The 25,076-nt window shown below is 44.1% G+C and overlaps 1 protein-coding gene and 1 long non-coding RNA gene across 3 annotated transcripts in view; one reads left to right on the plus strand and one right to left on the minus strand.

Annotated features, from left to right (window-relative positions):
* PDE4B (phosphodiesterase 4B) overlaps positions 1 to 25,076 on the minus strand; it is a 622,771-nt gene that overhangs the window by 391,836 nt on the left and 205,859 nt on the right. Inside the window, exon 1 of one of the 2 annotated variants that reach the window (XM_077450535.1) lies at positions 16,502 to 17,192. The exons of the other annotated variant lie outside the window; for it this stretch is intronic. Within the exon in view, the coding sequence (XP_077306661.1) occupies positions 16,502 to 16,740 (239 nt within the window). The 5' untranslated portion in view covers positions 16,741 to 17,192. Of the gene's footprint in view, positions 1 to 16,501; positions 17,193 to 25,076 lie in introns of those variants that run through there. 2 annotated transcript variants of the gene reach the window in all.
* The window catches only part of LOC143926625 (uncharacterized), a 128,260-nt gene that overhangs the window by 6,442 nt on the left and 96,742 nt on the right, over positions 1 to 25,076 (plus strand). The window lies entirely within an intron of this gene.

Raw genomic sequence — 25,076 nt, forward strand, 5'->3', positions numbered from 1 at the left:
TTATTTAAATTTTTATTACCGTATATACTCGAGTATAAGCCGAGATTTTCAGCCTCTTTTTTGAGGCTGAAAGTGCCCCCTCGGCTTATACTCGAGTCACCGCTGTCTGACTGCTCGATCAGCGTATCGAGCAGACAGACGGCGGACATTAAAATTCAAAAGCCGCGCCTCCTTCTCCGCCTCCGCCTGTGATAGGCGGAACACTGAATTTCCCAGCAGTCAGTGTTCCGCCTATCACGGACATCCGTTCATTCTCATACTACGGACGAGTATGAGAGGATGTCCGTGATAGGCGGAACACAGGCTGCTGGGAAATTGAGTGTTCCGCCTATCACAGGCGGAGGACGGAGGCGCAGCTTTTGAATCGTAGAATGGCCGCCGAGAAGAGCGGCGATCCATCGGCACGACACGGGACGGAGGAGGCACGGGACAGAGGAGGCACGGGACACCGGAAGGCACGGGACAGAGGAGGCACGGGACAGAGGAGGCTCGGGACGACGGCGGCTCGGGACGGAGGCTTGGGACACAGGTAGGCTGGACACACACACAAGGCTGCACGGACACACACACACACACACACACACACACACACACACACACACAGGGATGGATGGATGGATGGATACACACACACACACACACACAGGGATGGATGGATGGATGAATACACACACACACACACACACACACACACACACACAGGGATGGATGGATACACACACAGGGATGGATGGACGGACACACAGGGATGGATGGATGGATGGATGGATGGACACACACACAGGGATGGATGGACGGACACACACACAGGGATGGACGGACACACAGGGATGGACAGCCATGTCTCACCCTCGGCTTATACACGAGTCAATAAGTTTTCCAGTTTTTTGGGGGTAAATTGGGGGCCTCGGCTTATATTCGGGTCGGCCTATACTCGAGTATATACGGTACTCTAAATTTTAAATAGCCTTTTATAGTAGTCACACACCACTATCACTATACCAGGACTTGGAGATCTGACCACAGAGACACTTTATTCTATAAGTATAGCTGGTAGTATTTGGTCACATATAACTAGACATGTTTTGTAATGTTGAAGATGTTTTGTAGCTTCTCCAAGCCACTTCCTCAGCACTAGTGAGTGGCAGGAACATACCCCAGAGGTACTCTCTACAGGAGCTGCTGTCAATCAAAGAGGTGGGTTTTCTTTGACACAGGCTGTTTACTCTTGACTACAGAAATGGCATCAGGTGGGAAGACAAGGGTTTCCTAGGTATTGGACCCCGTGGTTAGTGTTGTAACCCATTGGCTAGGAGGAAGTGCAGCATGAAGGCAGGATTTTGTTTTCACCCCATTTGTAGAATAAATATACACACAGCTTCACAGGACAAATACCTATGCACATGTACAGTATATATAAAAGTCAAAAAGGTTATTCCTGGCTGTTGCCCCTCCCATTCCCTTCTATCTACAACACTGGTCCCTACTCCCTAGTAGTGCACTGACTGCTGACAGCTCTTCTGGTACCTATCCTTATACTTTATGCCAAAATCAATGACGGTACTGTCACAGATGCCAAAGAGAGAGTACATTTTGCTGTGGGGCCCAATAACCTGTGGTTACGCCCCTGGCCCTGCAGATAATTACAGTCCAGTCCCCTGCAGCCAAACGCAGCTCTGACACATGACGGAATCTGGAGAATTTCATATCAGAATTTCTGGAGAGCAATTATAAGAAATGCGCAGTAGACGCGGAGGCCATGGCTATGGCTGAAGGCGATTCTGACGCTCTCACAAATGTCAGCGAAATGCACATTAAAAGGAAAATCAATAAACAACAGAGCAGAAAGTGAGAAGCACAGCCAGGCTCCTCTCCAGTGGAGATTTGTGATGTCAGGTCATTGGGAAGAAGCAGGGAGCTGGAATGTGTGGGAGGTGCCATGTTCCTGTCCTCTATATGTCAGTCAGCTTCCTCGTCTGTCTACACGATTCTCTGTCCGCTTCCTTTATCTAAGTGATGCTTCCATTATGTCCTTTTTAAATAACACTATAGGGGCTCATGTTGACAGGCGTTCCATTTCAAACGCAGCGTTTGCTATTCAAATGCAAATGCATGGGTTTGATTGGCAAACGCAGCGTTTGACAAGAAAAAGGGTAAGTGTGACTGGCATTGCCTGCAGTTCAAATGCACCTCAATAGGACATCGTGCACCCAAAAAAATGCAACACAACACCAAGCAGGTCAACCGCAACCTCTGAACGGCCAAAAGTCAACGGGCTTTGCTGACATACATTTGACATGCGTTCCAAATGCATGTTAAAAATCAGGAAAAACAACCATTGGTGCCATTTTAAACCTCTGAAATGAAAAATGATTAAAGCATAGACTTCTATAGTGTGTACTTGCTTCTATCCAAAATACTGTGATTTCTGTCTGCTCTGTCTTGCCTTTACTACCTGCATGAGCCACTTCTGAAGTCTATGTTGACACCACACAATCCTGGGAGATGCCTGTCCCCCCTTCTGACAGTCTATGCTGACACCAGACAATCCTGGGACATGCCCGTCCCCCCTTCTGACAGTCTATGCCAGGGATGTCCAAACTTTTTTCAAAGAGGGCCAGATTTGATGAACTGAACATGCGCGAGGGCCGACCATTTTGCCTGACATTCTTTGAACCATTAAAATTCGGTCTAAGTGTGTCCATCCGAGCACTAATACACTTCCCCACAATAATTCTCTTGCCTTTGTGGCTGTGTGTGGTGAATAGATGAGCTCAAGTGTATTATTTGGATACACCATATTTATTGACGTATAACACGCACCTTCACTTTAAGAAAACTTCAGGAAAAAAAAACTTAAAATTTTAAATAAAGAACTGTGAAGCAAAACAAGGATCAGTGTCTATCTGCAGACCCACAATTGCTAGGAATGCAGCGGCCACCATTGCCAGGGATGCACCCACCATTGCCAGGGATGCACCCACCATTGCCAGGGATGCACCCACCATTGCCAGGGAATTCACCCACCATTGCCAGGGAATTCACCCACCATTGCCGGGAATTCACCCACCATTGCCGGGAATTCACTCACCATTGCCGGGAATTCACTCACCATTGCCGGGAATTCACTCACCATTGCCGGGAATTCACTCACCATTGCCGGGAATGCTGCCACCATTGCCGGGAATGCAGCCACCATTGCCGGGAATGCAGCCACCATTGCCGGGAATGCAGCCACCATTGCCGGGAATGCAGCCGCCATTGCCAGGGATTCACCCGCCATTGCCAGGGATTCACTCACCATTGCCGGGAATGCAGCCACCATTGCCGGGAATGCAGCCACCATTGCCGGGAATGCAGCCACCATTGCCAGGGATTCACCCGCCATTGCCAGGGATTCACTCCCCATTGCCGGGAATGCAGCCACCATTGCCGGGAATGCAGCCACCATTGCCAGGAATGCAGCCACCATTGCCGGGAATGCAGCCACCATTGCCAGCAATTCACTGACCATTGCCGGGAATGTAGCCACCATTGCCAGGAATGCAGGCACCATTGCCAGGAATGCACCCACCATTGCCAGGAATGCACCCACCATTGCCAGGAATGCACCCACCATTGCCAGGGATTCACCCGCCAATGCCAGGAATTCACTCACCATTGCCGGGAATGCTGCCACCATTGCCAGGAATGCATCCACCAATGCCAGAAATGCAGCCACCATTGCTAGGAATGCAGCCACCATTGCCAGGAATTTCACCCACCAGTGCCAGGAATTTCACCCACCATTGCCAGGAATTTCACCCACCATTGCCAGGCATTTCACCCACCATTGCCAGGCATTTCACCCACCATTGCCAGGAATGCAGCCACCATTGCTAGTAATTCACTCACCATTACCAGGAATGCAGCTCCACAATTGCAATTGCCAGGAATGCAGCCACCATTACCATCAGTGCAGCCATGGAGGGCAGGACGAGTGCCAAAGACATCCTACAGGAGAATCTCCTGTTTACACAACGGCCTCTTTAAGAGAAAGTCCCGCCTCCTTTGATGGACAGCACAGTCGTCCAATGGCAGAGACGGGACTTCCTATTACAGCTGCCGTGTAAACAGGAAGTTCTCCTCCTGTGTGCACGGCACTCGTCCCGCCTCCTCCCTCCGAGGCAGCCAGACTATATATCTTTTGTGGCCCCGGCGCTGGGAGATTGCCGGGGGCCACAAAAGATATATATGTTTAAACAACCAGGCGGGCCGTTCAAAACTGGACCGCGGGCCGCAATTGGCCCGCGGGCCGGACTTTGGACATGCCTGGTCTATGCTGACACCAGATAATCCCTGGAGATGCACGTCCTCCCTTCTGACAGTTTATGTTGACACCAAACAATCCTGGGAGATGCCCATCCCCCATTCCAGAACATAACAGGTGATTCACAGCCTCAGCTGTGCATGTTCCCCTATGAGACTGTGTAGAGAGGGGTGTGTCCTTTCCCTCTGCTAAGGTCTCAGATTACACTCAGCTTTCTTCTCTGAGCTGTGCAGTGTGTGACACCAGGTCCCCGCCCCCTGCCTTCTGAAGCTCAGAAATGCTGTATAAATTCTGGACTTTGAATGAACATAGAGGAGAGAGGGCTTCCACCCCAGGTCATTAAAAGAGTTATAAAGGCAGAAGGTTTTTTTATCTTAATGCATTCTATGCATTAAGAAAAAAAAAAAAAACTTTTGTGTGTAGCAGCCACCCTAGCACCCCACTAATAACTTACCTGAGCCCCATCTCTCTCCAGCAATGTCCACGAATGTCTAAGCCATCTGGGACATTCCTCCTGATTGGCTGAGACACAGCAGCGAGGCCATTGGCTCCCGCGGCTGTGAAAGTCAGTCAGCCAATCAGGGGATAGAGGGGACAGGGCCAGGTCGGGGCTCCATGTCTCCATGACACGGCTCCAGGGCCCCCATAGGAAGCTGCTGACTGTGGAGGCACTCCATAGGAGGGAGGGGCCATGAGCAGCAAAGAGGGACCCGGGAAGAGGAGGCCGCTCTGTGCAAAACTAACTGCATAGAATAGGTAAGTATAACATGTTTCTTATTTTTTGTTTAAAAAAAACAAGACTTTACAATCACTTTAAATACCACTGCTCAGCTTTTTACAAGGTGCTTCCTTTTGACTCCATTCCAATAGGTCATGATCAGCCTATCCGCAAGAAACTCCCAGGTAGCTGAACCCCATTTAGGTAGGCCCGGCCCTGGGTTAGAAGTGTGCCACTAGAGGGTGCTCTGGCTTATTCAAACTGTACGCATGTGTAGTGGGCCCTTTCTACCTTTAGCAGCAGTGGCTGAGCCCAGCATTGCTCTCTGCAGTGAGATCCCAGGTTTGCAAATCAGCTGTGCCCATTATGAAGGGTGCCCATCATCCCTGTTGAGTTTTTATTATTTACCATACCTGGCCGATGCCCGTCAGCTGAAATTCACGGTAGTAGACACCCCTACCACAGTGATCTCCACGTGGTTATGTTTCCTGCGCCAAGTGGCTGCTCTGCTGCATTCTGATCACAGGAGGTCGGTTGCTCGGCATGGGCACCATTCAGAGAATGCTTTCCATTCTCTCAATAGATGCAAGCATTCTCTTATTGAATGAGGTAGAAAGCATGACATCCCCATTTTCCTCTTGTGTAGAGTGGCCAACCTCCTTTGTTTGGAATGCACCAGGGCAGCTGCTTGGTTGGCGACCAGAAGCTAGTGGAGATCACTGAGGTAGCAATGTCTACTGCATTCATTTCCAGCTTCTAGAGCAGCCTCTCTCAACCTTTTCAACACTGAGGAAGCCTTGAAATAATTCTTCAGTCTCGGGGAACCCCTGCTAAAAATTAAAAATCTATAGCTCATGATACATTAGTGTGATGGTCAGTGGGAAGAATGGTCCTTACACTTGTGGTCATTGGGAAGAATTACCTTCTTACAGATAGCTAAAAAGGTCAATGCGTATCTTATCTAAGAGGCAGAAATTGACCAGGAACTTCTAGCAACTTCTGAAGGAACCCTACGCTTCCATGGAACCCTGGTTGAGAAACCCTGTTCTAGGGGGATCCCACAGGTATGGAATAGGCATGGGTACATCGGTCCAAGTCGGGCCAATCACATTTGGTATGAAATATCCATATCTGGAATTCTTCTTCAATTATATAATATGGAGAGTGTAACAGGAGGAGCCAGACACACACAAAGGTGATGGGAAAACCCAACACTCCCAGGTGGACAGGAGCAGAGCCAGAAACAATGGCAGAGGGATCACCACATTGGATTGTCCGAAAAACACATAACTTACACTGCCTTGGGATCAGCTCCCATGAATTTTTTTTCCCGTTTTCCAAAATGAGAGGAGATCAGATCAGAGACTTAAAGGGCCAATTCATTCTGAAAAGCCTGAGCAACATCAACCCTGCCTTTGGAGCAGTGCACTCTAATTATCCATTTTAATATCATGGTCTATTTCAGGTGATCTCATAATAAAGGTGGTGATAATAATCCTTTGTGTAGTAAACATAATCCGTGGGCTCGTGCTGTGATCTCTCAGCCCTCTATTTGGCTCGTCAAGATTTTCTCATTGTGAATACGCTCAGCGGGCAACGAGACACGAAGAATTCCGAGGCGGCTCAATGGGTGACGCCTCTCACCACTGTCATCTGTGCAGACGAAACAAATCTTCTACAGCGCAACATTGTTCAAATATGTACTATATACTGTATATTACAGAGAGTTTAATGCTCTGCTTTAAACTATTATTATTCATTGTGAGACTTCTTGTAGAATACACATTCAGATGAATAGGAGCGCTTGATAATAGGTTTTACAGAGTTCCATCCTTTCTGATGATACAGCTTTGGAAGTTTTTCATTCTATTTGAGTCACACAGTATAATGTATGTAAATCTATTGATCTATAGATAGACAGATAGATAGATACATAGATAGATACATAGATAGATACATAGATAGATACATAGATAGATAGATACATAGATAGATAGATACATAGATAGATAGATAGATACATAGATAGATAGATAGATAGATAGATAGATAGATAGATAGATAGATAGATAGATAGATAGATAGTGTACAGGCCCTGTCCCACCATCCCAAAACAAGAATTAGATTGTCGGGATGTGACTGAGTTTTTTACACTGGGCAGAGGCACTCGTCAGGGATGCCCCCCCCCCCCGTCAGGGATGCCCCCCCCAGTCGCCTTTATTATTCGCCCGTACCCCTAGCAAGCACTATTAAACAACACCCGGACATATCCAGATATCTGATTGAATCCTCCCACTTTAAACTCTGCATGTATGCCAATGATGTTATACTCTTTGTGACCCAACCCCAAAATCTCCCTACCCAATTTATTCACCATATTGTCTAAATTTGCCTCTATCTCTGGGCTTACAGTAAATGTAACGAAATCCACTACACTCCCCATTTATTTACCCTCTGCTCAGTGTGAGACACTCCGAGGATCCTTCCCATTCCAATGGTCAACTCATAAAATAAATAAATAAATAAAATAAATAAATAAAATAAAAAATCTTGGCATCTACAGCACACCACAATTGTCTTCCATGTTCGCTGCAAACTATCCAGCATGTGTGTCCCGAATTCGGAGCTTGCTTAGAATCTGGAGTTCCTACCGCATTTCATTTTTGGGGAGAGTCCCAGCAGTCAAAATGACCCTGTTACCAAAACTCTTTATCTGTTTAGAGCCCTCCCTATCACTATCCCCAAATCTGTTATTGACAAGCTACAGCAGGATGTTAATAGATTTATCTGGCAGAACAAAAGGCCCAAGTTTTCCAGACCCATTTTATATAAATCTCAATCTACAGAGGACCTAGGTCTACCAAATTTCTTAGCAGCTCGTTTTTCCCAGATAGCTCCCAGATAGCTCAGTGGAATATCCCGGATTCAAGGGTACCCTGGGTCAGGTTTGAATCCAACACCATAAGATCTTATTGCCTCCCGTATATATTATCGTTATCCTCCAAACTCTATACACAAACATACCTCCATTAACTCCATTGTAACACACTCACTCATCCTCTGGAACCTGTATAAATGTAAACTTGGCCTGATTTTATTTGCACCCCAAGGTTTGTCCTTTTTGGGAGAACCCTTATTTGCCACAGCGTTTGACCATCACGAAAGTTTCTCATGGTGGATATCCAACTCCTTGGTCACCTTAGCTGATCTCAAACTAGGAGATACATTCGCCACATTTGATCTCCTCCGCACACAAAAACAAATCCCACTTAGAGGACACTATCACTTTATACAAATAAAGCACTTTTATATCTCTCATTTTAGTCTCACCCCATCCTCCTCACCTACATCCTTCGAACAGATCTGCCGTGACACCCCCAGAAGCAAGGGCCTCATTTCAGTTCTCTACAAAACAGTGCTGGCTTCAGGTTTCTCTGGTGAGCCTCCATATAGAAGTAAATGGGAGACTGACTGCGATGAACAGTTTGCGCCAGAAGATTGGGATATAATGCTAGATAACTTATGCAAAGCTATGAAATCCTTGGCAGTTAGGGGAAATGGCCTATAAGGCATTGACTAGATCAGCCTTTCTCAACCTTTTAACCCTGGAGGAACCCCAAAAAGAGAGAGAGAGAAGAGAGAGTGAAGAGAAGGAAGAGAAGAGAAGATAGAAGAGAAGAGAGAGAGAGAGAGAGAGAAGAGAGAGAGAGAGAGAGAGGAGCGAGAGCTATAGAGCTATAGATAATAAATAATAGTTATTATTATTCAGGATTTATATAGCACCAGCAATTTACGCAGCGCTATACAATATAAAAGGGAGACAATACAGTTACAATACAATTAAATACAAGAGGATTAAGAGGGCCCTGCTCAGAAGAGCTTACAATCTAATAGGGTGGGGCAGGTGGTACAAAAGGTTATAACTGTTGGGAATGAGCTGATGGAAGTGGTAGGAGATTAGTTTGAAAAGTGATAGGCTTCCCTGAAGAGATGAGTTTTCAGGGATCGCCTGAAGGTAGCAAGAGTAGGGGATAGCCGGACCAGTGGAGGTAGCGAGTTCCAGAGGATTGGAGAGGCTCTGGAGAAATCCTGGAGACGAGCATGGGAGGAGGAGATGAGAGCTTTGAGAGTAGGAGGTCTTGAGAAGAACGGAGGGGACGATTTGGGTGATATTTGGAGACAAGATCGGTGATGTAGCTCGGGGCAGAGTTGTGAATGGCTTTGTATGTTGTGGTGAGTATTTTGAATTTAATTCGCTGGGTGATTGGGAGCCAGTGTAGGGATTGGAGGAGAGGGTTGGGAGACACTGGGCGGTTGGTAAGGTGGATAAGTCTGGCAGCAGCATTCATGATAGACTGAAGAGGAGATTGCCTATGGAGAGGCAGGCCAATGAGAAGGGAGTTGCAATAGTCAAGGCGAGAGATAACGAGGGAGTGAATGAGGAGCTTGGTGGTTTCATTTGTTAAAAGGGGGCAAATAGTTAGATAATAGATATAGAGAGACAGAAATAGACAGGTGAAAACAGGAGGCTAAAGCTAAATATATAATAAATAGATGGTAGATAATTGATAGATAAACTTACAAAAACGTTTATTATATGAAAAGGACTTCCCTGACCACTATGGGTTATTTATAGAGACACACAAAACAAGATGGCTTACATTGAGAACTTCTGTGTAAATTATAACTTGAGCTATTGAGCTCTGTAAATAACAGGCTTTTAACAACAGGTGATAAGAGACAGTTCACTGTTACACTGGGTAAAGTAAACAATCACCCTATGAAGAATTAGGAGACCCCTTCCGCCAAATCTCTGGCATATGTTTTTTTGTTATTTGCTTTGCTCTAGCTCTAGGACTTTTGTAGAGAAATACAGTATGCCCAAAAAGTCATCATCATGTAAATATTAGGAAACAAATACAGGCATACCCCACTTTTAAGTACACAATGGGGTTTATTTACTAAAGCTGGAAAGTGCAAAATCAGGCTCACTTCTGCATAGAAACCAATGAGCTTCTAATGCTGCGTACACACGACCGGACTTTTAGAGGGACTAGGTCCGACAGACTTTCGGCGGAGTTCTGACAGAGTTCTGACGGACTTTCCAAATGAACGGACTTGGCCACACACAATCACACCAAAGTCCGACGGATTCGAACGTGATGATGTACGACCGGACTAGAATAAGGAAGTTCATAGCCAGTAGCCAATAGCTGCCCTAGCGTCGGTTTTTGTCCGTCGGACTAGCATACACACGAGCGGATTTCTCGGTAGGAACTGGGTCTGGCGGAGTTCCGGCGGAAAAATTTGAAACATGTTCCATTTCTAAAGTCTGTCGGATTTTTGCAAATCAAAGGTCCGCTGCAGCCCACACACGATCGAATGGTCTGCTGGAATCGTTCCGTCGGACCTTTGATGTTGAAAAGTCCAGTCGTGTGTACACGGCATTACATCAGCTTGTTCAATTAAGCTTTGGTAATAAAGTGGACCTTCCGCTCATTGGAATCCTCCCCTCCTCCGGCGCCACAATTGGCACCTTTCAGGGGGGGAGGGGGGGTGCAGGTACCTGTACAATACAGGTATCTGCACTCACTTCCGGGATAGCTCTCTGCGGAAAGGGGCGTAGATCTACGCCCCTTTCCGAAAGTCCCCCGCTGCCTGCTGGGAAACACACAGATCCCAGAGGCAGCGGGTCCATCCTTATTGCGCAGCGCGACTCGCACATGCGCAGTAGGGAACCTGGAAATGAAGCCGAAAGGCTCCACTTCCTGATTCCCATACCCAAGATGGCGGCAGCAGCACCCGATAGACGATCGAGAGATCGGCTTCGGGTGCCGACATCGCGGGCGCGCTGGGCGGGTAAGTGTCCTTATTTTAAAAAGTCAGCAGCTGCTGTATTTGTAGCTGCTGGCTTTTTAAAAAAAAAAAACGGCGGAACTCCCGGCGGACTCCCGCTTTAAAAGTGGGGTATGCCTGTAAGCAGTTAACGAGTTATAAACATATACTGATAGGTGGGACTGGTTTTCCAGTTTGTCCTTCAAGTATCGGCTATAGCATAGAACACTTTGACCTTCAGCCTTATGTAATAAGAACAAAGCAGACGTTAACGTGCCATCATCCATAGCGACCAATCAGATTTTTAGTTAACCAGAGCTGGTTTCTGATTGGCTGCTCTCAGTTTTTGGCACATCGCTGTTGCTCTTTTTCCTGAATAAACCTGCCTTTCCCACTACGCTTGGCTCAGCGACGACTTAAATCTCGACAGCGGCATTGTTATTTTCAGCCTCTAATTATCTGCTTCCTGCAAGTCTCATTATATGCTCCGAAGAGCCCCACGTCGCACATCCCTCTGCCCCTGTCAGTCTATTTTAAAATCACAAAGTGGCTGTATCGAGCAATCCGAGTGGGCTAGGCTTCTTCAGACACCCTCACCGGGGTCGTCAGCTCTGGGCCAGGCGTGGGCGCCCCTTTAACCTTGATGTAAGGTCACAAGATGCCACCAGGGATGAAAGCAGTGGTAGGAACACGTCCCCCATCTAAAGGATCTTCCTCGTTGTGCATGCAGCTGCCGTGCCCAACGTTCGCTTATCAACAGCGGTGCTATCAGCGCCGAGCAAGCATCGCTGGCTGTGGTCGCCGGCATATGGTTAAGACAGATAATCACAGGACAAACATATTGACATTTGTTGATCTCCAGACTCCTCCTAAAACCCATAAAGGAGCCACACCTATCCATTGTCATCTGTCCATTGTCATCCATCCAGCAAGAAGTCTATAGGAAACTGTTTCCTATTAAATCTTTTGCAGCCAAAGGCATATTTCATTTTTTTTTAAATATATTTAATATAAAGGCGTTCTAATTGGCATCATTAAATCTGCAATAATTGGTTGATGGTCTACTGAACCTCACCAAGCAATATAAATCAGACAATTGGCGCTTATGTCATCTGCGCAGGGCTTTTTTTCAGCAGAAATGCGGGGGGAACGCAGCTCCTGCAGCTCCTGCACCTCCAGCACTAGGGGGTCTAATGTTGCTGAGGAGGTCTGTTGTGGCTGGTTGGGGACCTATTTTTGCTGGACCCCCCAGCAATATAAGACCCCCAGTCTTATATTGCTGGGGGGTCAATTGTTGCTGGGAGAGATCTACTGTTGAGGGAGAGGTCCATTGTTACTGGCTGCCAGGGAGTCTGTTGATGCTGGGGGTGAATTTTGTTGCGTGTAGTCCATTGTTGTGGGGGGGGGGGGGCTATTGTTGCTGGTGGGGGGCTCTATTGTTACTGGCTGCAGGGGATCCATTTTACTACTTTTCTTGTGATCATTACCAAATTCCTTACACATTACAAATGGAAAGAACCACAAAATGATACTTGGTTCTGTATTCTCTCTAAAAAAAAAAAGGCAGTACCGGTCTGGGAGGTGGTTAGGGGGGTGAAACCAAGGAATGGTGCTGGGGGGGGTCGGTAGGGGTGGAGAAAAGAGGTGACTCAGAAAGCAGGAGTTCCTGCACCTATTCTCTAATGCCCTGTACACATGGTCAGAAATTCCGATGGAAAAGGTCAGATCGGATTATATTGTCGGAAAATCCGATCGTGTGTGGGCTCTATCGGACTTTTTCCGATAGAGCCCGACGGAAAAAATTTAAGAGCGGGATCTAAAATTTTCCCACAAAAAAATCTGATCGCTTGTAGAGAATTCCGACGGACAAAGTGCCACGCATCCTCAGATCAAATTACGAGACCAAAGCTATTGCCTACTAGCCTCTACATAGTCCCATCGTACACAACGAACGTCACCATGTTCCCGAACGATTGGATTTTCAGACAACTTTATCCGACCGTGTGTATGCAACACCAGTTTCGGACAAAATCCGTCGGAAAAAAATCCGAAGGATTTTGTGGTCTGAATGTCCGACCGTGTGTACAAGGCATAAGAAAAAAAAGGCCTGCATCTTTTTGGTATTAATGGTATTTGTTACACGACCACCTAAACATCTTAATTACCAAGAGCAGTTGGTGGTCGTAAAATGCAGCCAGCTTACGGTATCCTTATATTAATATAAAATTATCGTCTCATATAACAGCCAATGAGAACTAACAGCTGGCGCAATCATATTGGTTGCTATGGGTTATTGCACATCGCCGCTGCCCTTTGGACCGCTTTAGTAAATAAGTCATTTAACGATCACAAAACACCCACAGGTGCGAGTCTTTCTGCGCTTTCACGTGCGGCGCGTTCCCATTCGTTTCAACGGGCTGCCCTACAAGTGGGAAACGCAAAAAAAAAAAAAACAAGCCCCCTGACTCTTTCAAAATTGCGTCGTGCTGCGGCGCCGTTTGGTGAGCGCAAAAATGTGCACGGGTGCGTGGGAGTGCCATTAACAATAATGGCACCCTTTTGCGTTTGCTAGAAGGGTAACGCATTTCTGTGTGCGTCGGGGGGGGGGGAAGTGCGTGATTTTGCGCACATTCCCAATGCGCATCGATTGAACCTATCCTAAGAGTAGAGCAATAGACAATAATTGCATAAGATCAATCTTAAATTAGAACATTTACCAGGAAAGAAAACAACAACGTTGTTACAAACTGAAATGTCACGATGCCTGTCATCAATAACACTGTGCGTTCGATAAATAGCATTAGGATCGATTCGCAAAGCTTTTACATGAGGATAGGGATCTTTTATTTTAGCCATGTGCACTATGCAAACTGAAAATAACTGTCACTTTAAAAAAAATTAAAATAAAAAAAAAATAAAGATCCTTATCCTCATGTAAAAGCTTTGTGAATGGAGCCTAATGCTACTTATTGAACGCACAATGTCATTGATTGCAGCGGCGTCGCAGCTTTTCCGTTTACAACAATGTTGCTTTTTTTTTTCCCCCTAGTAAAGCTTTGTGAATTAAGCCGGATAATAAGATTGCGTGTTTCTATTCATAAGATGTGGAATTCATACATAAGTAAGACTGGTCCAAAAGTTGAATCGTTGTTTATAGCAACCGCATTCCCTGATTTAATCCAAGTATTGATTGGTTGGTTAAGCCCAATAATATTTTGTCCATATGGATCAATTTTATGACATGGGAGCAAAGACGGGAAACTGGTCCAAAAGGTCGAATCATTGTCCAAGGCAACGGACTTCCTCGATTTGATCCGAACAGCTTATAAATAGATATAGGAAACAGATTTGATTTTGCACCAGCCTAATAATATTTTGTCCATATGTATCAATTTATAAGATGTGGAATTCATATAGAAATGATTGGTCCAAAAGCCGAACTGTTGTCCATGGCAACCGCATCCCTGATTTAATCCCGGCACCCGCTTGGTGGGTTAAGCCTAATGATATTTCTTCTATGTGTATCAATTTAAAAGACATGAAAAGTCATATATGAAGAAGACTGGTCCAAAAAGTCGAACTGTTGCTCACGGCAACCGCATCCCTGATTTAATCTACACACCTTATCTGTGGGATAAGCCTGATAATATTTCCTCCATATGTATCAGTTTATGAGCCATGGAATTCGTATATGAAGAAGACTATTGTTCATAGCAACCGCATCCCTGATTTAATCCAAGCACCTGATTGGTGGATATAGTCAACAGCTTTTCTTTTTTTTTATCAGCCTATTATTATTTTGTCCATATGTATCCATTTAAGACACAGAATTCATATATAAAAGATGGACAACTGGTCCAAAAGTCAAACTGTTGTCCATGGCAACTGCATCCCTAATTTATTCTGAACAACTAATTGGTGAATCAATTCTAATAATATTTCATCCATATGTATCAATTGATAAGACATTGAATTCATATTTAAAGGACAGAAAAGCTGAACTGTTGCCGGTGACAACCGCATCCCTGATTTAATCCAGACACCCGATTGGTGGGTTAAGCCTAACAATATTTCACCCCTATGTATCAGTTTATAGGACATGGAATTCATATATGAAAGATGGAAAACTGGTCCAAAAATTGAACCGTTGTCCATGGCAACTGCATCCCTGATTTAATCTGAACACCTGATTGGTGAATCAATTAAAAAAATTTTTTTATCCATATGTATCAATTTAACCCAAGCACCTGATTGGTGGATACGGACAACAGCTTTTCTTTTTACCATCCTAATAATATTTTGGCCATATGTATCAATTTATAAGACATTGTCCATGGTAACTGCATCCCTGATTTAATGTGAACACCTGATTGGTGAATCAATTCAAATAATATTTCATCCATATGTATCAATTTAACCCAAGCACCTGATTGGTGGATACGGACAACTGATTTTCTTTTTACCATCCTAATAATATTTTGGCCATATGTATCAATTTATAAGACATTGAATTCATATATGAAAGATGGAAAACTGGCCCCAAAGTCGAACCGTTGTCCATGGCAACTGCATCATGGATTTAATCCAGGCACCTGATTGGTGGATACAGACAACAGCTTTTCTTTTTCACCAGCTTTATACTATTTTGTCCATATGTATCAATTTCAAAGACATGGAATTCATATATAAAAGACGGAAAACTGGTCCAAAAATTGAACCGTTGTCCATGGCAACTGCATCCCTGATTTAATCTGAACCAATTAAAAAAAAAATATTTTATCCATATGTATCAATTTAATCCAAGCAGCTGATTTGGTGGATACGGACAACAGCTTTTCTTTTTACCCTCCTAATAATATTTTGTCCATATGTATCAATTTATAAGACATTTAATTCATATATGAATGATGGAAAACTGGTCCAAAAGTCGAACCGTTGTCCATGGCAACTGCATCATGGATTTAATCCACACACAGACAACAGCATTTAGTTTTCACCAGCTTAATAATATTTTGGCCATACGTATCAATTAATCAGACATGGAATCATACATGAAAGATGGAAAACTGGTCCAAAAGTCGAACCGTTGTCCATGGCAACTGCATCTCTAATTTAATCTGAACACCTGATTGGTGAGTCAATTCAAAAAATATTTTATCCGTATGTATCAATTTATAAGACATTGAATTCATATATATAAGACAGAAAACCAGTCCAAAAGCTGGACCGATGTCGGTGACAATTGCATCCCTGATTTAATCCGGACAACCTGATTGGTGGGATAAGCCTAATGATATTTTATCCACATGTATCAATTAACTAGCCATGGAATTCATATATGAAAGATGGAAAACTGGTCCAAAAGCTGAGCTGTTGCCGGTGACAACTGCATCCCTGATTTAATCCAGACACCCGATTGGTGGGTTAAACCTAACAATATTTTATCCATATGTATCGGAAATATATAGGAAATGAAATTCATATAAAAAAGACAGAAAATTGGTCCAAAAGCTCAGCTGTTGCCCATGACAACCACATCCCCGATTGAACCCGAACACCCGATTGGTAGACAAACAACAGCTTTGCCTTTGCACCAGCCTTTCTCCATCACCCCCCCCCCCCCCCGGACCCCAGCTTACCATGTATGTGCCACAGTAAAGCGCCGGCGCTGGCGGATGCTCTTGTTGACCAGTAACTTTCGGAAGAAGCAGGGGGAGTTCCTTGGCGAGCTGCGGGGGGAGATTTTGGGCGAGGTGGTGCTCCTCTTCCCAGCATGTCTGGGGAGCTCCAGCTCCAGGTGCATGTGCTCTTTGAAAGTTCGGATGTAAACCTCGGAATCCGGAGTGGCGAGCTCGTTCGAAGAATCCTTCGATGTCATATCTTAGAGGCTTCTTCACATGCGAGGCATAATAACCTGGGACGGACGGGCGGGCGGGCGGACGGCGGCGGAGGGGATTCGCCAAAAGGGACCAAAAGGCGTTTTTTTTTTTGTTTTTTTTGTTTTTTTGGCGCCCGCAGAAGTATTAATCCGGCAGGAATAGTATCCTAGATTCCCCCTCGCGATGCCGCGTCAGCCGTGCGCCCGGCTGGGGTTTTTTTTTGTTTGCGAACCACTTACTGAGACTCCGGATGTTCATTCAAGACCAGTTCATGCAGAATTGATCCCTCATCCATCCTGAATTACACAGATCCCGCTCTCTCTCTCTTTTTTTTTTTTTTTCTTTTTTATTCTGCTCTGAATTGCCAACAGAAAGAGCAGCCGCGGCCGCCGCCTGCGAGCGAGGAAGAACAACAACAAAAAATGTGAATTGCTTTTAAACGATGCCCTTCAGTCCCATAGGCTCGACTTGCCAGCTTCCCTGGATGAGGGGAAAAAAAAAAAAAAAGAAAAAAAAAAACCTCTTCATTCAGAATATCTCGTTGAGCTGCTGAAACCAAACAGCGCTGGCCCCACCCCCCTCTGATGCTGATTGGGCGGCGGAGGCTGCTGTCAGCCAGAGCTTGCACCAACTGATCTGAAGGGCTCAGCTACACAGCAGATTTTAATCGCTTGCCAGCAAGTTTAACCCCTTGTCGGCAGGCGTCTCATTTTTTTTATTTTATTTTTTTGCAAATGCCGTTGCAAGGAAAGATGTCAAAGAGGAGGGGGGGGGGGGGGGGGGTTGGGGGTTGGGGGTTCACACCTTATGCATTTTTTTTTTCTCCATAATTTTTATTGTTTTCTGGATAATTTGTACAAACAAGAGGTTATCATACAGAACGTACCAAATAACGCTTATATTGGAAGAACGGTGAATACAATATGTGCGGTTCATCTGATAATAATAATTTGTACTCTTAACATAATAGTCATTGTTAAGCATGGATGAACAGTTGGACCATTTTACAGTTTAACATTTTAACAATTCAAGATTCCTTGTCAAAAACCCATTCTAACTAAGTAAGTTAGAGCATTTTAGAGTATGATAAAGTATAATAAAATAAGATATGAAATAGGAATAAAATAAAAACAAAAATATAAAAATACAGAATAAAATACAAAAAAATATAAAAATAAAGAACAAAATACATAAAATAGGAATAAAACAAACAAACAAACAAAAAAAAAAGAACAAAATATAGGAATAAAATAAAAACAAAAATATAAAAATACAGAATAAAATACAAAAAATAAAGAACAAAATACATAAAATAGGAATAAAACAAAAACAAAAAAATTAAAAATAAAGAACAAAATACATAAAATAGGAATAAAAAAAAATAAAGAACAAAATACATAAAATAGGAATAAAAAAATAAACATAAAGAACAAAATACATAAAATAGGAATAAAACAAAAAAAATAAAAAAATAAAGAACAAAATACATAAAATAGGAATAAAACAAAAAAAATAAAAAAATAAAGAACAAAATACATAAAATAGGAATAAAACAAAAAAAAAACTAAAATATAAAAATAAAGAACAAAATACATAAAATAGGAATAAAAAATAAATAAAGAACAAAATACATAAAATAGGAATAAAACTAAAAAAATATATAAAAATAAAGAACAAAATACATAAAATAGGAATAAAACAAAAACAAAATTATAAAAATAAAGAATAAAATACAAAAAAAGTATAAAAATATGAAAATAAAGAATAAAAAAAAACAAAAAATAAAAAATAAAAAGGGAAGGAAAAGTAAAGACTGATACTGTTGTACCTATGTGTAATAAAGTTCTAGCTATGTTTTTTACCCTGCATTTTCATGCGCGTTTATATGCATTTTCATGCGTTCCACGGGTTCTGCCAGCTGAGCTAATAAAACGTTGTGCAATGCGGGAACACGTGAAAATTTTTGTGTAGCCCTGCAACGCAAATGTACATCCCTTTTGCGTACCCCTCAGCAACAATGGACCGCCTGTTACAAAATACCACCCCAGCAACAATAGACCCCAGTAGTAATAGATACCCCCAGCAACAGTAAACCCACCCAAGCAACACTAGATCCCCTACAAAAACTTATACCCCCCCCCCAGCAACAATGGACCTCCTGTTGCAAAAAAAAAACACCCCAGCAACAATAGATCCCACCCCAGCAACAATAGACCCCCAGCCAGGGGCGTTGCTGGGTCTACAAAAGATCTGGGGCTAGAGCCCATAGCAGTGTAGTAAAGAAAGTTATATGCTTGGGCAGGCATACACATGTATATACAGTAATATACGTGTGTGTGTATATATCCACAGAGAGCCCCACACTTACATCAGGGTCCCCAGAGAGCCCCCCATTTACATCAGGGTCCCCAGAGAGCCCCCCTACATCAGGGTCCCCAGAGAGCATACCCCTTACATCAGGGTCCCCAGAGAGCCCCCCACTTACATCAGGGTCCCCAGAGAGCCCCCCACTTACATCAGGGTCCCCAGAGAGCCCCCCACTTACATCAGGGTCCCAAAGAGAGCCTCCCCTCCCCTTGGGGACCCCTGCAGAGACTTGGGGTTATGGACCCCAGATTCGGGGCTATAGTCCCAAAAGCCACCCCCTAGCGGCACCACTGCCCCCAGCAGTAATAGATACCCCTCAGAAACAGTACACACCCCAGCAACAATAGATCCCCCAGTAACAATAAACCCCGCCACAGCAACAATAGACCCCCCAGCAGTAATAGATACCCCTAGCAACAGCAGACCCACCCCAGCAACAATAGATCCCTTATACAACATTATACTCCCCCAGCAACAATGGACCACCCATTACAAAATACCACCCCAGTAACAATAGATACCACCCCAGAAACGATAGACCCCCAGCAACATCAACAGATTTCCCAGCAGCAAGCAACAATAGACTCTCCAGCAGCCAGAAACAATAGACCTCTATCTCAACAATTGACCCCCCAAGCAACAATAGACCCTCCAGCATACCGATGTGCCAGAACTGAACCACTGAACCACTGAAATAAAGCCCTGCAGCATGTCACTGGAGCGCCTTGGTCACCGAGGTGGTGATTGCGGACAGAATACTCCAAGGTCCAGCTCCAGATTTTGATATCAATATTGTAATTAAAAATTACACACGCAGCCAGCCGTTCCTTTACCGTCGTCCCAGTGTTAACAGTTAAAATGGTTGTAAACCCTTACATATATACCCAGTGAAGTGACTATCCTCAGGGGATACACAGAGATTAAACAAATCTTCCTACATAAGTTGTACCTGTCTATCTGCATTCTTCTCTTCTCTACATCCGTTCAAAGTCAAGAGTTTATACAGCTTTTTTGAGAGTGCAGAATAATCGGGGCGGATAACTGAAGTTACAGCTTTCTTTTGGTGGTATTTAATCCCTCCTGGGTTTTTTATTTTTTCCTAAAAAAAAAGACCGAAAATGTTGAAAAAAAAAGAAGTTTTTCTTAGTTTGTCAGTAAATTTTTTAAATAAGTAATTTTTCTTCTTCACAGATGGGTGCTGATGAGGCAGCACTGATGGGCACTGATAGGCTGCACTGATGAGCACTGATTAGGTGGCACTGATGAGGAGGCACGAATATGCCGCACTTATGAGCACTGATAGGTGGCACTGATGAGCACTGATAGGCAGCACTGATGGATGGCACTGGGCGCAGATAGGCTGCACTGGTGGCACAGATGGGTGGCACTGATGGGCATTGATGATGAGCATTGATGGGCAGCAGTGATGGCCATTGATGGGCAGCACTGATAGCCAGCACTGACTGGCATCACTAATGGCCACTGATTGCTGGCCCTTGTGGGCACTGATTGCTGGCACTTGTGGGCACAGATTGGTGGCAATTGTAGGCACAGATTGGTGGCAATTGTAGGCACTGGTTGGCACTGATTGCTGGCAGGGGTGGGCACACAGTTCTGGCACTGGTGGGCACTTAATTCTAATCAGGGCACTGATGATCGGTGCCCTGATTACATCTCTAGCTGTTCCCTGTAAGGAGATGTTGCTGATCGGCTCTCCTCTCCTCACACTCTGTCAATGTGAGGTGAGGAGCACCGATTACCAGCATCTCAGCATTTACATGTGACCAGCTGTGATTGGACACAGCCGATCACATGGTTAAACAACCGCGGCACTTTACACAGATCGGGGTCGGGCAGGATTGCTGTGCCCGCGGGGGCATGCCAGATTGGTTATTCTGGGAGGCCGTCATATGACGCCCACCAAGAAGGAGAGCTGCACTGCCCAGCCATAATTTGGCGGCCGGCGGGCGAGAAGTGGTTAAACAGAACCAATCATGACCACATTTCTGCAAGACTAGTTGTTCTGATTGTACAAAAGTGCGGCTCAACCACCAGTTTTTAGTGCCCCCCAGTCACCTGTGTGAGAGAGGCCTTAGAATCACCCTCCCTGTACTTCTGTATGTGCCCGTGCTTCATTTTACACCTTAAATATGGGTGCAATATGAAAAATGGGGATGTATTTGGAAAGCTTTTTGCCTGTGAAACTGCATGTACATTCATTCTGTATGCATATGGAGAAAATGGGGCAAAATGGACTGTTGGAGGGCTATTTTCTCTGCAAATTGAATGTGTGAATCAGGAAAATACCACATCGTGGCCACTAGGTGGAGATGATGATCTTAGGAAATGAATACGGATTTACTATGACCGTCAGCTAAATTCAGTGGCCATAATGCGGTATTTTCCTGCATCAGACATTCAGACTGGCGAGAAACAAGCTTGATACCATTCACATTTTGCCCTATTCCCACAGAACAAATTTACATGCAGTTTCACAGGACAAATCTGAAAACATTAGATTCATACCCCTCTCTTAAAGTATAACATTAAAGTTATTGTAAACCCTTCCATATACCCAGTGAAGTGATTGGCTTTAGGTTAAACACAGAGATGAAACAAATCCTTCTACATAAATTATATCTGTTTATCTGCAGCCCTCCCTTCTCTACAGCTTTCTAATGCACACATTGTGCACAGCATTCCTTAGCTAGAATGCAGGAGGCGGGGATCTAATGTCACACACCGTACAGCATAGAGCAGGGAGCTGAGTGTAATCTGAGACCTGAGTGGAGGAAATGGATACACCCCACCCTCTACACCAGGGGTCTCCAAACTTTCTAGACGAAAGGCCAGAGAGAGAGGAGATGGAAATTACACTTGGTGCTTTGGATTGAGGCAAGTGCACACTATGGAGGGATATTCTTTATTCATTTTTCATTTCAAAGGTTTACAAGCACTTCAAATGACTGTCCCTTTTTTAACCCCTTCCGATATACGTCGGCAGAATAGCACGGGTGGGCAAAAGGGTGTACAGGTACATCCCCTTTAAGATGCGGCATTGTGGGCGCCCCGCCACGTGCTCCGTGTCCGTGGGTCCCGCGGACTCGATGTTTGCCGGTCTCCTGGCGATCGTGTCACGGAGCCGCAGAACGGGGAAGTGCCGATGTAGACAATAGTCATCGGGAGCAGTGATCGCTGTCATGTCAGTGGTAGCCCCTCCCCCCCACAGTTAGAATCACTCCCTAGGACACACTTAACCCCATTCATCGCCCCCTAGTGTTTAAACCCTTCCCTTCCAGTGTCATTTACATAGTAATCAGTGCATTTTTATAGCACTGATCGCTGTATAAATGACAATGGTCCCAAAATAGTGTAAAAAATGTCCGAAGTGTCTGCCATAATGTCGCAGTCACGATAAAAATCGCTGATCGCCACCATTACTGTCGTTTTCTGCAGGCAGCCTGTAGTGGGTGGAGTTTCTAGGCCCCTCCCACAGCTCTGCTCTCTCTCCTTGTGCAGGGTGACTGGTCTTGTCCGATGTGTCCGCCATAATGTCGCAGTCACGATAAAAATCGCTGATCGCCACCATTACTAATAAAAAAAAAATAATAATAAAAATGCCATAAAACTATCTCCTATATTGTAGACGCTATAACTTTTGCGCAAACCAATCAATATACGCTTATTGTGATTTTTTGTTTACCAAAAATATGTAGAAGAATACGTATCGGCCTAAACTGAGGAAAAATTGATTTTTTTGTATATATTTTTCAGGCATATTTATTAAAGCAAAAAGTAAAAAAACTTTGTTTTTTTTTTCAGGATTGTCGCTCTTTTTTTGTTTATAGCGTAAAAAATAAAAACCGCAGAAGTAATCAAATACCACCAAACGAAAGCTCTATTTGTGGGGAAAAAAGGACGATGTTTGGGTACAGTGTCGTACGACCACGCAGTTGTCAGTTAAAAGCGACGCAGTGCCGAATCCCAAAAAGTGCTCTGGTCAGGAAGGGGGTAAAATCTTCCGGGGCTGAAGCGGTTAAATGGAATAAAAATAAATTCAGAATGGCGAATCAATAACTTTTTGGAATCTAAAAATCCTCATTGATATATTTTCTCTGTACTGTATGGGGCCTCATATTGGGTTTTTTTTTTGTACTCTTCTAAATCCACCGATCTCTACAGCAGGAACAGGCTTAATGTAATCCCACAGGATCAGCCTGGCTGCAGAATGATCCCAGCGACTCCACTACGAGATCTACTAATAGTCCCAGCAATACAGTCCCCGGGACGCTGCAATTCCTGATATGCGGTTATTGAGGGGTTATGTTTGGCACAGGCTCAATGAAAGGAACGTTTCCTGTTTTTCAGGAAAATTTGATATCACAGAGCGATCGCAGGAAGATCTTTCCAGCATTCTGGGAATCTCCTTTTGGATCTTTTCTGCATTGTAAGATTAGCTTACGATCATGACATTAACGGCCCATTTATTTCTTTGAGGTGCGCTAATGCAGATTATGTTGCATGTTAGCGAGTGTTGCGGTTAGGCAGCCCATTTAACCACTTTCAGACCGGACCATTTTGCTGGTAAATGACCAGAGGTCTTTTTGCACTTTGGCACTGCGCTGCTTTAACTGGTAATTGCGCGGTCATGCAATGTTGTACCCAAACAAAATTTGCGTCCTTTTCTTCCCACAAATAGAGCTTTCTTTTGATGGTATTTGATTGCCTCTGCGATTTTTATTTTTTGCGATATAAACGTAAAAAGACCGCAAATTTTGAAAAAAAATGATATTTTCTACTTTTTGTTATTAGAAAAATCCAATAAACTCAATTTTAGTCATACATTTAGGCCAAAATGTATTCAGCCACATGTCTTTGGTAAAAAAAAAGTAAATAATTGTATATTTATTGGTTTGCGCAAAAGTTGTCACATCTACAAACTAAGGTACGTTTTCTGGAATTTACACAGCTTTTAGTTTACGACTGCCTATCTCATTTCTTGAGGTGCTAAAATGGCAAGGCAGTACAAAACCCCCCCAAATGACCCCATTTTGGAAAGTAGACCCCCTAAGGAAATTGATAAGTGGCATGTTGAGCCCATTGAATATTTTATTTTTTTGCCTCAAGCGATTGAATAATGACAAAAAAAAAAATTTTTTTTTTTTTTTACACAAAGTTGTCACTAAATGATATATTGCTCACACATGCTATGGGCGTATGTGAAATGACACCCCAAAATAAATTCTGCTGCTTCTCCTGAGTACGGGGATACCACATATGTGGGACTTTTTGGGAGCCTAGCCGCGTACGGGGCCCCGAAAACCAAGCACCGCCTTCAGGCTTTCTAAGGGCGTAAATTTTTGAGTTCACTTCTCACTACCTATTACAGTTTTGAAGGCCATAAAATGCCAAGATGGCACAAAACCCCCACAAATGACCCCATTTTAGAAAGTAGACACCCCAAGCTATTTGCTGAGAGGCATGTTGAGTCCATGGAATATTTTATATTTTGCCACAAGTTGCGGGAAAATTACAAACTTTTTTTTTTTTTTTTTTTTTTCACAAAGTTGTCACTAAATGATATATTGCTCACGCATGCCATGGGCATATGTGAAATGACACCCCAAAATAAATTCTGCTGCTTTTCCTGAGTACGGGGATACCACATATGTGGGACTTTTTGGGAGCCTAGCCGCGTACGGGGCCCCGAAAACCAAGCACCGCCTTCAGGCTTTCTAAGGGCGTTACAGTTTTGAAGGCCATAAAATGCCAAGATGGCACAAACCCCCCCCAAATGACCCCATTTTGGAAAGTAGACACCCCTAAATTTAGGGGTACACTAGTGAGACTAGGTAATAAATGGCGGGTGCCCTGGGGGTTAGGGGGGTACCTTAGAACTAAAGGGGGCTAACCCTAACTGCCCTAACAGTTATTAGTCACAAATGACACCCGCCGGGTGATCAGGGGG

This window comes from Lithobates pipiens, unplaced genomic scaffold (genome assembly GCF_037356315.1).
Source record: "Lithobates pipiens isolate NorthernLeopardFrog02 unplaced genomic scaffold, aLitPip1_a1.2 Scaffold_23, whole genome shotgun sequence".
Lineage (NCBI taxonomy): Eukaryota > Metazoa > Chordata > Amphibia > Anura > Ranidae > Lithobates > Lithobates pipiens.